At 40.7% G+C, this 14074-nt stretch overlaps 1 protein-coding gene across 1 annotated transcript in view; it reads left to right on the forward strand.

Moving 5' to 3' along the window:
- USP24 (ubiquitin specific peptidase 24) overlaps positions 1-14074 on the forward strand; it is a 72583-nt gene that overhangs the window by 38988 nt on the left and 19521 nt on the right. Inside the window, exons 28-45 of the mRNA XM_053392315.1 lie at positions 410-495; positions 631-724; positions 1775-1930; positions 3012-3109; positions 4268-4363; positions 4482-4710; positions 4933-5092; positions 5250-5405; positions 5682-5752; positions 6279-6439; positions 7228-7289; positions 8105-8296; positions 9076-9193; positions 10151-10295; positions 10534-10653; positions 11711-11836; positions 12352-12450; positions 12558-12640. Of these exons, the coding sequence (XP_053248290.1) occupies positions 410-495; positions 631-724; positions 1775-1930; positions 3012-3109; positions 4268-4363; positions 4482-4710; positions 4933-5092; positions 5250-5405; positions 5682-5752; positions 6279-6439; positions 7228-7289; positions 8105-8296; positions 9076-9193; positions 10151-10295; positions 10534-10653; positions 11711-11836; positions 12352-12450; positions 12558-12640 (2252 nt within the window). The remainder of the gene's footprint in view (positions 1-409; positions 496-630; positions 725-1774; positions 1931-3011; positions 3110-4267; positions 4364-4481; positions 4711-4932; positions 5093-5249; positions 5406-5681; positions 5753-6278; positions 6440-7227; positions 7290-8104; positions 8297-9075; positions 9194-10150; positions 10296-10533; positions 10654-11710; positions 11837-12351; positions 12451-12557; positions 12641-14074) is intronic.

The raw sequence follows: 14074 nt of genomic DNA on the forward strand, positions 1-14074 counted from the left end.
GCATCTGAATTGTTTGAAGTAGTTCTAACTGTAAGCAGAAATGGAAAAAGTATAAAGCATCCTCCCTGCTGCTGTTCATTATATTTGATGACACAGTTTAGAATTCCAAGGTGTAATGTTTTGGTTCACTCTGTACATAAAAGTTAAAAGTATTGGAAATGTGAAGCTGTGGTTTCTTTGGCAGAATTTCAGATCAACACTGCAGGTGTTTGTGTGTGTGTGTGTGTGTGTGAGAGAGAGAGAGAGAGAGAGAGAGAGAGAAGTATACAGGATTCAGTGCCTTGTGTTGGCAAGTAGCTGACATCCCTAGGCCAGGTTTTAAATTTATATCGCTCAATTTTTAAAAATTGAGAACCCTAACAAATTGCTTAAGAAATAGGGAAGTTAATTGTGTGTTCTTAATCCTCAGGAAAAATCCCTGCCTGGAGTGGTAATGGCTCTTGTGTGTAATGTGTTTGACATGCTGTACCAGCTTGCGAACCTAGAAGAGCCAAGGTAAGTAGTGTTATTGAAGACACTGTAGAAATACTGTGGCTGCAAAAATAAATAAATTTTGGAAGCATTTACCAGTAGGCATAGTGTCCAGCCCAGCAGAAATTGAGTACATTATATGTCTCTTGTATTCTTCAGGATTACTTTGAGAGTACGGAGGCTTCTTTTGCTGATTCCTACTGACCCAGCTATTCAGGAAGCTCTTGATCAGCTAGATTCTCTTGGACGAAAGGTATATATTTTTCTGTTAACTACACAATCATAGTCTAGTTTTACTGATTGAGCTTCGGATTGAAAGGAATGGAGAAAGAAATAGGTAGGGCATTAAATTGTAGGGATTATAAAATGCTGGGAAAATGCTAGCCATTGTGGAGCAAGAATTGAACCATCACTGGCTAAATTAATTTTATTTCTCTTATTATTAATGATGTGTTGCTTTGGTGGGGGGTGGGATTCCTTTGCTTAGCACACATTACTTTCCTTCTAGGGATTCAGATAGCATGGCTAATGTGCTTATCGCCACTGGGGCAGGAAAAATGCCATGTTAGCACAGCCGTGTATTAGCTTGCTAGCTTCATCTGTAAAGTTGGCACAGAATCTATTACTCGTAAAGTTCCTAAGCCACAGGCTCATTTAACATTCACCCTTAAGGATGGCTGTCCTAGCTACCTATATAGGATAGTAGCAAATAGTCATTGGGTCCTAAACATGTTTCATAGAAGTTAGCAAACTACGTTAAAATTAATCTGGCATTCACAAAACATGTCTCTCCCATATCTCTCATGCTGCAACCTTATAACAGTTTTACTTCACCCCGAAAGGCACACTCCTCCATTGTCTCCCAAGACAGATGGATGCCAGCTATTAAAAAATAATAATAATGTAAATTACAAAAAATACTAATTAAAGAGAAATGGTATTTACACTGGGGTGCATCGAAAAAGAAGGGTGTGGCATAAACTTTGTAAAAATCTACAGATTGTATTTTATAGCTCTTTATGGTATTGAATAGGGATGGGGAATCTGTGGCACTCCAGACGTCAAATTTCCATAAGCCTGAGTCGGCTGCACCAGTAGTCAGGGATGGATTTGTAATCCAATGATATTGAGAGGGCCATGAGTCCTCTGTCCCTGGTATAGAGTATAGCAAAAGGTGCTTGCAAGAGATTTTATTACTTTTAGGAAGTTCAGGACTCCAAAGACTAGCTGTCATGGCTATATAACCATGTTATATCAGATCTGCCTTCTTATTTGTATTTCTCTATGCTTATTCTTTTCTCAGAAAACATTACTCTCTGAATCAAACTCCCAGTCTTCAAAGTCGCCTTCTTTGTCTACAAAGCATCAACACCAGCCTAGTGCTACTTCAATACTTGAAAGTCTTTTCAGGTCTTTTGCCCCAGGAATGTCTACTTTTAGAGTACTTTACAATCTTGAGGTAAGAGTAAATTGGCATGGAAGTGTGGGGTAGGGTCAAATATCAATTCTTTTGTTTTGCATGTAGAAGACCCTGTGTTCAGTTCCTGGCATCTCCAGGTAGAGTTGGGAAAGTTTTCTGTATGAAATTTTGCCGCCAGTCAGCGACCTGGTTTACACCATAATACTAAAATGTGACTTAGGCAAGTGTCAACAAACTCTGGGGAAGACAGAGGAAAGGCAGTTTCTGAACCCACTGATTTGTTGAGGCTCATCCATTTAGTGCTAAACTATAGTTTAGTGCTTGGGTCCTCAAACATTTTGAGTCCTGAGGCACATCTGAACAACTAAAAAATATAATGGATGCCACAATATATCCATTCACAGAAGAAAAATGGGGTGATGTTAGCACACACAAAACAAAGCTGGCAAAACAAACATGCAAAAAACCCCATCCCCCAAAAGGGGGAAAGGCAAGTAATAAAAAGCAACCCAGACTAACAAACAAAAAAACAAACAAACACAAAACACCTGCAGCCGCATGCCAACATGCAGAATACACACAGTGCTAGCAAACAAAAAGGAGGCACTGAATTCTCTTAAGATGAAACTCTGCTGTAGTGACACTGTTTTTCCAGTTGTCCACAGTTGGGTTATCTTTGCATGGTTTCCATAGTAGTGATCCCGCTCTCTTGCAACCACCTAAACATCTGTTTACCAGGTCGCATGGCACTCCCTCACCACCTTGTTTTTACATACTATGTAAATATACCATAACTTCTCTCTTGAAATGACAGGGATTGTCATGGGCCTTGAAACACACTTCGCAAAAGCTTTGTTAGTATTCAGGGACCTCTGACTGTGTTAATATTCTTAATTATATGACAGGTGTTGATAAAAGAATGAATTAACATTATTGAAAGGTCTCATTGAATTCAGATGACCAAGTGCCGTAGTTTGGTGAGTTAATTCTGAGTAGCAGTGTTAGAGTGTAATATGAACTCTTGCCCATCTGAGCATACTTTGCCTGTGGGTGAGAGAGCGGCTTAGTGTATTGCTCCATTGAAACTCTGCCACTTACCTAAAGTCTGAATATTTTTCAGGTCCTGAGTTCCAAGCTAATGCCTACAGCAGATGATGAAATGGCAAGAAATTGTGCCAAATCTTTCTGTGAAAATTTTCTCAGAGCAGGTGGCTTGAGGTTAGTTGAAAGAAATATTCTGAAGTGGAACCTTCCAGCTGTGCAAGAACTAGCCTTTAAGCATTCTCCACTCAGTATACATTTAATACCAGTATAAATACTGTAAATGGTGCTCTCAATAGTAGTATTCAAGCAGCTATTCCAAATACTGTGGGGACAGCATAAATTACACTAGGTAGTTTGCCTTCTTTGTGTGTATGATGTTGAATAAATTGCAGCAAGGGTTTTTTCCTGTTACCTTTCCACTTCCATAAGCCTTTCTTCGCACATCCTACACAAAGAAGTGCCAAAACTGCAGTGCAACCTGGATATTCTTGCTTTTTCAATACTACTTTCGGTGGTTGGTGCTGTCCTCCCAAAATCTGTTAAGGTGTTTGCAGAAAATGCTTTGTCAAAGAGTTCTGGATAATAGATAGTACTATGCCATTGATCATTGAATCTGCACTTAACTTTGAATAGGAGTAGACAGTTTGAGGCACTGAGATGGCATTGACTATGTCCTACTGATAAAGTCATAATAAATTTAAATAGTTGATTAGAATTTTAAAAAATAAGCTGGAGGTTGTAAGTATTAAATGTCATCTCTTAGCATATCTGCACTTCGGTACTTGACCGGCAAATGAGAGTTGCTTATATTTCTAGTCTCCAGTGGTTGTGTGCTTAGAATCATAGAATGGTAGAGTTGGAAGGGACCCTGAGGATCATTTAGTCCAAACCCCTGCAATGCAGCTGTTCCATACAGGGATTGAACCTGCAGCCTTGGCATTATCAGCACCATGCTCTAACCAACTGAGCCATAACACGCCAACAGAAGAGTATGCCTTTGGACCACAGAAAGGAAGGAAGTGACAGGTGCTGCCATTATTGTGATGGCACGGTCAATGGATCTGTGTCCAGAACATTGTGGAGTGCAGAAAGAAGTTGATGTATACCAGAGGCCTTGCTTTCCCCCGTTTCACCCGCTGATAGTCAGAATTTGGTGGAGCCTGTCAACTGGCCCCCTGATTTAGTGATGGTGTTAGCGAGGCTGCTCTGTTTTAAGTGATTAACACATTATATTAATCCTCATCAATACAGGGAAATATTTTCAACCAACAGACTTTTACATGCGTTATATGTTTCTTGTCTTAATTAAAAATCTCTAAATTTATTTTCCAGCTTGGTGGTGAATGTTATGCAGAGAGACTCCATCCCATCAGAAGTGGATTATGAAACAAGACAGGGAGTTTATTCAATCTGTCTACAGCTGGCAAGGTATGTGATTGATTTTTCAAAGGTAGCTATGCATGACCCTAATCTGCTCAGTATTTGATCTTCCTAAGGTACATAGTGCCTTCACTGTTCAAAACAGCACAATTCTTTTTACGTTTAGGTTTTTGCTTGTTGGGCAAACCATGCCTACCTTTCTTGATGACGATATTGTTAAACATGGAGTGGAAACACTATCGTCACGCCCATTCCGTAATGTGAGCCGGCAGACTACCAGGCAGATGTCAATGTGTGGAACCCCAGAGAAGTCCTCTTATCGCCAGCTATCTGTGTCAGACAGGTCCTCTATCAGAGTGGAGGAGATCATTCCTGCTGCGCGGGTTGCAATCCAAGTAAGTAGGTCTAATGTAGCAGCAGTAGCCCTGCTAAAGGCAGAGCTCAAACATCTGCTCTGCAGAATTTTAGTACCTTTTTTAAAAAATGCCACACTGCCAGAAAACCAGAGTTTTTCTCCTGTTTCCAACTATGTTCCTTGGATTTGGTGTCACCTGTAAGTGCTTTTCTGGCCTAACACATTGGTATCTTGAACAATAATTCTTTTTTTTCCCCCCCAGACAATGGAAGCAAACGACTTCACTTCCACAGTTGCTTGTTTTATGCGACTCTCATGGGCGGCTGCTGCAGGGCGGCTTGACCTGGTGGGAAGCAGTCAGCCGATCAAAGAAAGCAACACGCTGTTCCCTGTTGGCATTCGTAACCGTCTTAGCAGCTCAGGTACGCCACTGACTTAACAGAATTGAAACAGCTGAGATTTGGCAATGACCTCAGCTCTGTGTTGCTCATAAGACTTTATCACAACTGTAGCTGTTCATTCCTAACTTGAGAGATCTACACTTCTTTTAATCTTTTGTCACTTGTTAACATATTGCAGGAAGCAATTGCAGTTCAGGAAGTGAAGGAGAACCAACAGCTCTGCATGCTGGGATCTGTGTGAGGCAGCATTCTGTATCCACCAAAGATGCACTGATTGCAGGAGAGGCCTTGTCTCTCTTAGTTACATGCCTACAGCTCCGCAGTCAGCAGCTAGGTAGGTTTGAGAGAAGTGGACGAAGCTTTTCTGTTTTTTCCTGACCCTACATACAATTGAGCCACAAAGACCCAGTCCCAATTTGTTACCATCCAACTCTGTTTTCACTTTCTCTCAACCTCTGCTTATATCTGGCACCCACATTTTACTGTAACGCCATATAACGCTAATGATTCTATTAGATTTTCCCAATGATATTTTAATACTAGGAGTATTAAGTACTATAGTGCTTTCTCACGAAAGAAATTGTGACAATCCACATTGTGTTTTTCTTAGGATCTTTTTACAACCTCCCTTGTGTTGCTGACTTTATCATAGACATACTACTTGGCTCGCCAAGTGCAGAGGTAAGGTGCTTGCATTTATATTCAGAGCAGTTCTCTTGCAGAGAGCAGGGCATGTTCTGCCCTGTAGCATGGACCAAGTGCTCATGCCAGTGGCAGCTGAAAAACATTTGCTACAGATTAAGTTACTTAGGCTATGCCACTGACTTTCAAGCAAGCAAGTTCCTAGGATGAGAAAGCTGTGTTCTTTAGAGGACTGAACATCTGGGAATTAAATTAACTGCAAGCATTTTTATCATACTTTATACAGATGTGCCAGTTTAAAACTGAAACTAAGATTTGCCTCAAAAGCAGCAGTGGATTGATGACATTTTTTCCTGCCTCAAGTGAGCAATTGGAGGATGACAACCACTTGGTGCTGTCCTAATGCCTACTTGAGAAAGAGCCTGCATGGTCACTTCTGTTCCTTACATGCTTGTCTGCCTCAGCTAGCTTGGACAAATTATGATAGTAACTTGGGTGTTTTAACAGTTTTCTAAGACAGTGGTATTAGGTTTGTGATCTGACGTGTGCTTCTGCCCTGTTCCAGATTCGTCGCGTGGCCTGTGACCAATTGTATACCCTCAGTCAGACAGACACATCAGCTCACCCTGATATACAAAAACCAAACCAATTTCTTTTGAGTGTCGTCCTTACCGCTCAGCTGCCGCTCTGGTCACCTACCAGCATCATGAGAGGCGTCAACCAGAGGCAAGTTGGAGGCATGTTTGTTCAATAGAGAATGTAAGAATTAAAAATAAGCATTTGTCTTAAATGCTTATTTAAGACAAGTGCAGTAAAAACTTGTGAAATGGGGGGGGGGGAAGAGTGCTAGAAGTGAACTGAGAAGTTATGATTTCCCCTGTGGTTGCTTGAATAGGAATTGGATAGCCAGGAAGTTACTGAATCATACTGCAGCATTGAACCACAATCTACGCAGTACAAAGAGAGGATAAGCATTTGGAGGCAGTAGCATCAGCCAGCATACTATGCTAACTTACTTTTAGATTTGTTGATCATAGTAAATGCACAAAAAACCAATAGTCCTGTGGGGTTTTTCCCCGCTGTTTAAAACTTACTTACATGCCAGTAACAAAACTTCAGCCTTCTTCCTGTTACCATTAGATTTCCAATAAGAAAATAAGCATCCATGATGTTGAATGTGCAGCAATGTTTGCTTTAAATGTTAAACATTAAATGTGAACACCAAATCCTAGATCTGCTTTCAGAGAAGGGGGTTTTAAGCTGATAGCATTTCAACATATTATTCTGGGATGAATGATGATCATCATCACAAACAATTCACTACTGTGAACTTAAAATAAAAGCAAACCTTGGTTTTATAGCATAGAATGTAAGCCAACATGTTGGCTAGGTCTGAATAAACATCTTGCATGTGTACATGGTACCCAGGAAAGTAAAGGTTTCTGTAAATATTTTACATGCTTCTGAGATCTCCCCCCCCCCCCCCGGTATTAATTGCCTGAATTTGCTTTTAGGCTTTTGTCCCAGTGTACAGAGTACTTTGACCTTAGATGCCAGTTATTGGACGATCTCACATGTAAGTAATAGGAATCAAAACTACTTGAAACTTAATGTACCATAAGAAAACGTCCCTTACCCACATGGTAAACAGTGCCATCGAAGTTGAGTCAAGAATTAATGTTGATTGCGCTTATGGAGAGAGAGAAATGTGTTTCTCTTGGGTTCTTATCCTTCCTCCATTATTTGTGTCCTTGTAGTTCTGTGCAGGACTGTATTTGCATGGGCTAAAAACTCTGTTTCAGAGGTCAAGTGAGAGATCATCTGCCTCTCTCATGAACTGTTTGCCTGGGTCTTCTCTTTAGTTTTAGTGTGCAGTCTAATTGTCTCAAGTGATTAGTAGTTGACTCTGAGCACACAGGTGGGTAGCAGTGCTACCCCAGCCAGATGGGCAGGGTATAAATAATAAAAGTATTATTATTACCATTTCCTACCTTTTCAAGACCATAAGAAACTACACACTACAACTACCATAGTGTTCCACTTTCTTGTGGATGGAAATAACATACAAGAGCTATTTTGGCTTTTTTCACATTGTTTTATAGAACTAGGAAAAGTGGGCAGGATAATGCTCTCGTGTTCTTTGCCACTAGGGGATGTATGTAGGAGTATGAGTAAGTGATAGAAAGGCAGAAGAGCAAAAAAAATGTTATTCGCCTTCATAACAACTATTAAAAAAAAAAGGAACATTTACCTGTGTCTTGACATTTCATTTCCAAAAAGTAATTCTGTGTTCATTTTAAGCTAAATAATATCTTTTATATGAAACAAAATGTTAACCTAAGTTTGTCCGTCTGTTCTGTAGGCTTAACCCATGTGGTTTTTCTTACCTAGCTTCAGAAATGGAACAACTAAAGATTAGCCCAGCTGCTATGTTGGAGGATGAGATCACGTGGTTGGATAACTTTGAACCTACCCGTGCAGCTGAATGTGAAACCAGTGAAGCTGACAATGTGTTGTTGGCGGGACATTTGAGGCTCATTAAGACCCTCCTGTCACTTTGCGGAACAGAGAAGGAAATGCTAGGTAACTTGCTTTCAGTGCTTAGTTGTGTCATTACAATGTTAAACCTAGCGATTTCTTCCTCTCTGCTGAGATTGCTGAGGCTTCAGGTCACCAGAATTCCTAATTTGTCAGGTCAGGCTGCTTGCATCTGGTTGCCATGGGCAACAAGAGTTCTAATTTTCACAGTGGAAAGAGAATGGTTCTTCACTTCCTTTGTGGAGCAAGGCTTAAGCTTTCAGGCAAATAAGCAAATGCAGCAAATTTGGCAGTATGGCCAACTATCTCTTAGGCTAAGACCTGAGGGAGCAGAGGTTGTCTCACTTTCCTGCCTGCTTAGAACATACTTCAAATAGCAGTGGTCTTAAATGAAAATTATTTGCTGTTTTCCACATTTGATTCGTAGTGCTTTGGTCATAAACTAGACAATTAGAACAAAAATAACAGTTCTCTGGGGTGAGGATAGCTATATGTGTAGCTTACAATAAAACAGGAACAGCATGTGATGCCATTTGATAATCATTGCTTAGTTGTTTTAGTAAAGGGAGGGGAAACTATGGTGGTGGTGCTCTTTAAATACGGTGAAAGCTGCTATAGTCCGGTTTGTGTTCCGCCAAGGTGAAGCTATCTGTTCTGACGCTGGCAGCAGTTATCCAGTAAGACCTTTCTCAGCTGTGCTTCCTATGACCTGTTTAAGTGGAGATGATAGGAATGATCCCTCACTGGACACCTTTTTCTTGCATGATCATTTATTATAAATCCTGTAACGGTCAACATTGAACATAATGTTATTCCCTTTATAGGTTCGTCTTTGATCAAACCATTACTAGATGACTTCCTCTTCCGAGCATCTAGGATTATTCTGAACAGCCATTCTCCAGCTGGCAGTGTGGCTGCCACTCAGCAAGACTTTCATCCAAAGTAAAGAGTGCATGAGGACTTTCGTTGTATTAAACAAAGAAGCACAGAGGGCTTGGATCTACCATTCTTGAATAGTCAATCAGCTTTGTGCAGAATGGAACAATTTCCTTTTTTTAAAAAAGACATTAAAGTAAACTTCATAAGCAGTGCTTGAGTGTGCCGAGAAATTAAATAACTGAGAATAAATGTGGTTCCTGAGAGGGGCTATTAAGAAACATATTGAAATACTACTCAATTATAAATCATCTATATTGCTCTCATGTCCTTTATTACATTTTTAGAACATGATGTTCCATATCTGTGGAGAATCACATTTCAAATTCTTGAAGATTATTAAGCAATATTGTAAATGCTCTTCCAGAACTATTTATTTTTACTGTGCATAATTTGAATGGCTATAGTTGGTCCATTACAAAATCCAAAGGGCTCAGTTGTTTTAAAAAGCAAAGCTCAATCCCTCTTTCAGGAGCAGAAAGGCATCTGAACAATTTATTGGACCATAGGGCCGGTGTAACTAACCCATGCATTATCACAGTCCATAACTCCCTCAAAATGTTGAATGCCATACCCAGAAACAAAGAAATCAGGTTAACTGTTTTCGTAAATTTCTCTTATGGGTGTAACTTAACTTAGGCACTGAGCTTGGGATTTTATGCAGAAATCTAAGTACTTTTCTGCTTAAGTGTCATTTTATTTACATCCCGGAACCAGCTTTCTTTAGGGGGGAATGATAAGCACACAGATTTTTTTTCCTTGCCTTCCTCTGCAAAATAAATAACATCCACTGGTCCGGGAAATAAAAATGCCCTGAATGGTTTTAAAATTGGACTGCACAGATGGGCATTAAACTTTACTTGGATTCCCTGTGGCAACTATTGGAAGTAGGTCATTTGATATATCTTGCTAGTATGAAAACTGAATATGCAGCACGAACAGATTCTTTTTGCTCCCTTCTAGGTGCAGTACAGTGAATAGCCGATTAGCAGCATATGAAGTGCTGGTGATGCTGGCAGATAGCTCGCCCTCAAATCTACAGCTTATTACAAAAGAGCTGCTCTCTATGCATCACCAGCTTGATCCAGCTCTTTCCAAGGAATTTGATGTAAGTGGGTTACTTTAATGGAAGTAAATTTTTTCACTCCAGCTATGTATATATGAAGCTAAATGTCAGATCTTCAGAATGGATTAAATAATGAGAGTCACAGAATTGTAGCATTGGAAGGGACCATAATGAATACTTTTGGAAAGTCTCTTGGATATTCAGTTTTTAAAAAAATTATATCCATTAATGCTTTAAATCTTTGCTACAAATTTCTGCTCTCTGCCTCCCTTTCTTCCAGTATCTCCCACCTGTAGACGGTCGATCCATTTCAGGATTTGTGGGGTTAAAAAATGGAGGTGCAACATGCTACATGAATGCAGTCTTCCAACAGCTCTATATGCAGCCAGGACTTCCCGAGGTAATCTTTATTTACTGTTCTTAAAGCAAATTCTTTTGGGATGCCTGTTAACTTCACACATCTAGTATGGACTCTGGGAAGGAAGGAGTGCTGAATCATGAAAATGGGCCACAACTCTGAGGTAAATCGAAAACTACCTAGTTCAGAAATTACAAGGCTGAGATTTATATGTAGTAAATGAGGGGATCTCTAACTTTGGTGGTAGGGTTTTGGCTCAGGCACATTTAGAAATCCAAAACTTTCTGGGACACCATAAAATGCGCATGTCACAGAATAAAAACTGTTGACGCTCACACAGGCAAAACACTTGTGTAGATGACAAAATACAGACAAAACAAACATGCAGCATCCCCAGAAAAACACATACATCACAAAATAAACACAGTAAAAACCAGGCAAAACACGCATACCCCAGCAGTGACAAAAAGCATAACTTTGGAAATAATTAAAAGCAAGGAGAACACCCAGCCCCAAACAACAAAAGCAAATTGCACACAAACACAAGCACCAAAAACAAAACAACAGGAGAAGCACACACACAATTGGTCCATCATCCCCAAGCCTCCCAGACAGCAGCAGGATTCCTTTTCTTCTCTGAAAAGGTTTGGAGGCTAAACACAGAGCTGGAGCTTGCTCGCCCTCTTTCCCCTTCCTTTGAAGAATGCCTCTGGGCCCACCTGGGCCATAGTTGGAGCACATGGGCATTTGAAGCCCAGGCTCTTGCTCTGCTTTGCTTGGAGGACAGATACGGGAGCCTTGTGATCTCTCCTCCATCCAGTTCCTATAAGGGGACAGAATGAATTCCGGTCCTTTGAGGTAGTGCAGTTTGGTGAGAAGCCTCTCAGTGAGGCCAGCCATGTAGCCCTACCCTTCGTCCCTTCCATCTTCCTAACCAGTATGCTTGTTGAAGGTGAGAATAGCTAATAAGGAAGCTTTGGGTATGTTGAATATTAATATTAAATACCTTGGGTACTGCTCTTACCAACTCCTGACGAAACTGAACTGTTCCTCAATGTGATGCATTTTCAATAACTTTCCTTGTCAATTGTTTCCAAAGGCATTACTTTCGATTGACGATGACATGGACAATCCCGATGACAATGTGTTCTATCAAGTTCAGTCACTCTTCGGTCACTTAATGGAGAGCAAGCTGCAGTATTACATACCTGAAAATTTCTGGAAGGTAATTCTCCCCACCCCCAATTTTAACATGTAGATTTAGGTCTAAACATACTGAAATGCAGCAATACTTAAAGGGCTCTTACCTGTTTGAATATACAGTCATACCTTGGTTTTCGAACAGCTTAGTTCTCAAATGTTTTGGCTCCCGAATGCCGCAAACCTGGAAGCGACGGTTCCGGTTTGCAAACTATTTTTGGAAGCTGAACGTCCGACAGGGCTTCCACAGCTTCTGATTGGCTGCAGGAGCTTCCTGCAGCCAATCAGAAGCCGTGCTTTGGTTTCCGAATGTTTTGGAAGTCGAATGGACTTCCAGAACTGATTCCGTTCAACTTCCAAGGTGCAACTGTAATATATATTTCTTCCTATTGGTCACAATCCAGTGGTGCACTGGCATGTTCTCCTCTCCTTCCACTAGGAGGCAAGCTTTTTCCAGGGAACTAAGATGCATCTGCTGCTTTCCTTAAGAGTCTCAGTATCTTAAAGCAGTGACTCTATGGAATACATTTTATATTTTAGATCTTCAAGATGTGGAACAAGGAGCTCTATGTGCGTGAACAACAAGATGCTTATGAGTTCTTCACAAGTCTTATAGATCAGATGGATGAATACCTCAAGGTTATTTTTATGTTTGTTATGGTGTTATAATTACACAGTAATTCTTTTCATTAACAGCCGCTTCATGTATAAGCCCGTTGCTATTAGCATTTTTTTATCTCTTACAGAAAATAGGACGAGACCAAATATTTAAGAACACTTTCCAGGGAATCTACTCTGATCAGAAAATCTGCAAGGACTGTCCTCATAGGTGGGTGAATTTTAACTAGGTTATTCCTAGTTACGGGTAGCCTACTTGGAAAAAAGAACTCTTAATGTTAACTACTGGAACTACTGGAACTACTTGATTTTCATCTTTGTTTAGTGCCATTCAGTGACTTCATTTTAAAGGAGAAAAAGCTCTTGATAAGTACACTGCCGATTTCCCCCCTCAACTTTTTCTCTTGCAGATTAGCATGATTCAGGCATGGAATTCTCCTTTCCACAGGCAGGGCCATGTCAGTCATTCGGCAGCTTTCAACATTCCATGGGATATGGCCTACCCAGTCCTAACCCTGCCTGCTCTGCAACAGCACAGAGCTCTTTCAAGGCTCAACCATTTCTATCCTCCCTTCCCTGGATTATGTGGGAGAGGAGCCCGATCGCTTCTCAATCAACACATTACATTAGATTTCTAAATTAATTTCTCAAGCCTTTATAATTCTCATAGGTTAGGGTTTATATGAGCCGTTGCCAATTCTTCATTTCTAAAAGTAGAAATAAAACACATCAGCTTGGTTGCAAATATGGAAAACATGTTCCCAGCAGATGGTGTCTGACTGGGAAGTCTCTTTCCTACCCCTTTCCCAACCTAGTGCCTTCCAGGTGTTTTGGGCTACAACTCACATCATCCCTGATCATTGGCCATGTTGAGTGGGCCTGATGGGATTTGGAATCCAAAACCTCTGGAGGCTGCCAGGTGAAAGAAGGCTGCCATAGATCTGTTTCTGTGGCACCCGCCTCCCCTATCCTGTATGACACTCCCACCCCCCATTTTCTTGTCAATATGGTTAGTATTGCATCTGTAATTATACTACTTCTTAATTCTTCACAAGTAGTAACCATGGTTAGTTTTTAAGCAGCAAACCCTCACCAGGATTGAAATTGCAGGAAGGATGGGATGGAGCCATGAGTCTATAGCCTGCCGTCTTACAGCACAATCCAAACTCAAGATCCTCTGGGATGAATGGGTTTGGTTCTGGCAGATTTGGGGCTTCCTCAGCTGGGGATATGCTGGCAGAAGTCTTTCACCCTGTCTGAGCCAGAGCGTTGCCAACAGAAGTCTCAAGAAAGGGAGGCATTCTGAGGGCTTGGCAGAGGTGGAGCAGGGCAAGGAGAGAATTAGACCTTTTCCAAACCCCTTGCAGTTAAGTCATGTGGCCTCACAACCCGGCAGAACTTAGCCAGCAAAATGGGTGGTGTGAATCCTATTCTTCCTTCACAGAGCTGGAAATAGGCTTAATTTAAGACAGTGTAAATTAAGATTTTCTACACTATAGATTGCTCTGTAAACCATCAAAGGAGATGATAAGCCTCATGTCTGCAGTGGGTTTAACTGTTAAAGATATTGCCAAAAAGAGACATCTGTTAAATCATGAAACAATAGAGTTGGTAGTATTGCAGTCTAACCCTTTTTCATTATCCA

The sequence above is a fragment of the Podarcis raffonei genome, chromosome 6, assembly GCF_027172205.1.
Source record: "Podarcis raffonei isolate rPodRaf1 chromosome 6, rPodRaf1.pri, whole genome shotgun sequence".
NCBI lineage: Eukaryota > Metazoa > Chordata > Lepidosauria > Squamata > Lacertidae > Podarcis > Podarcis raffonei.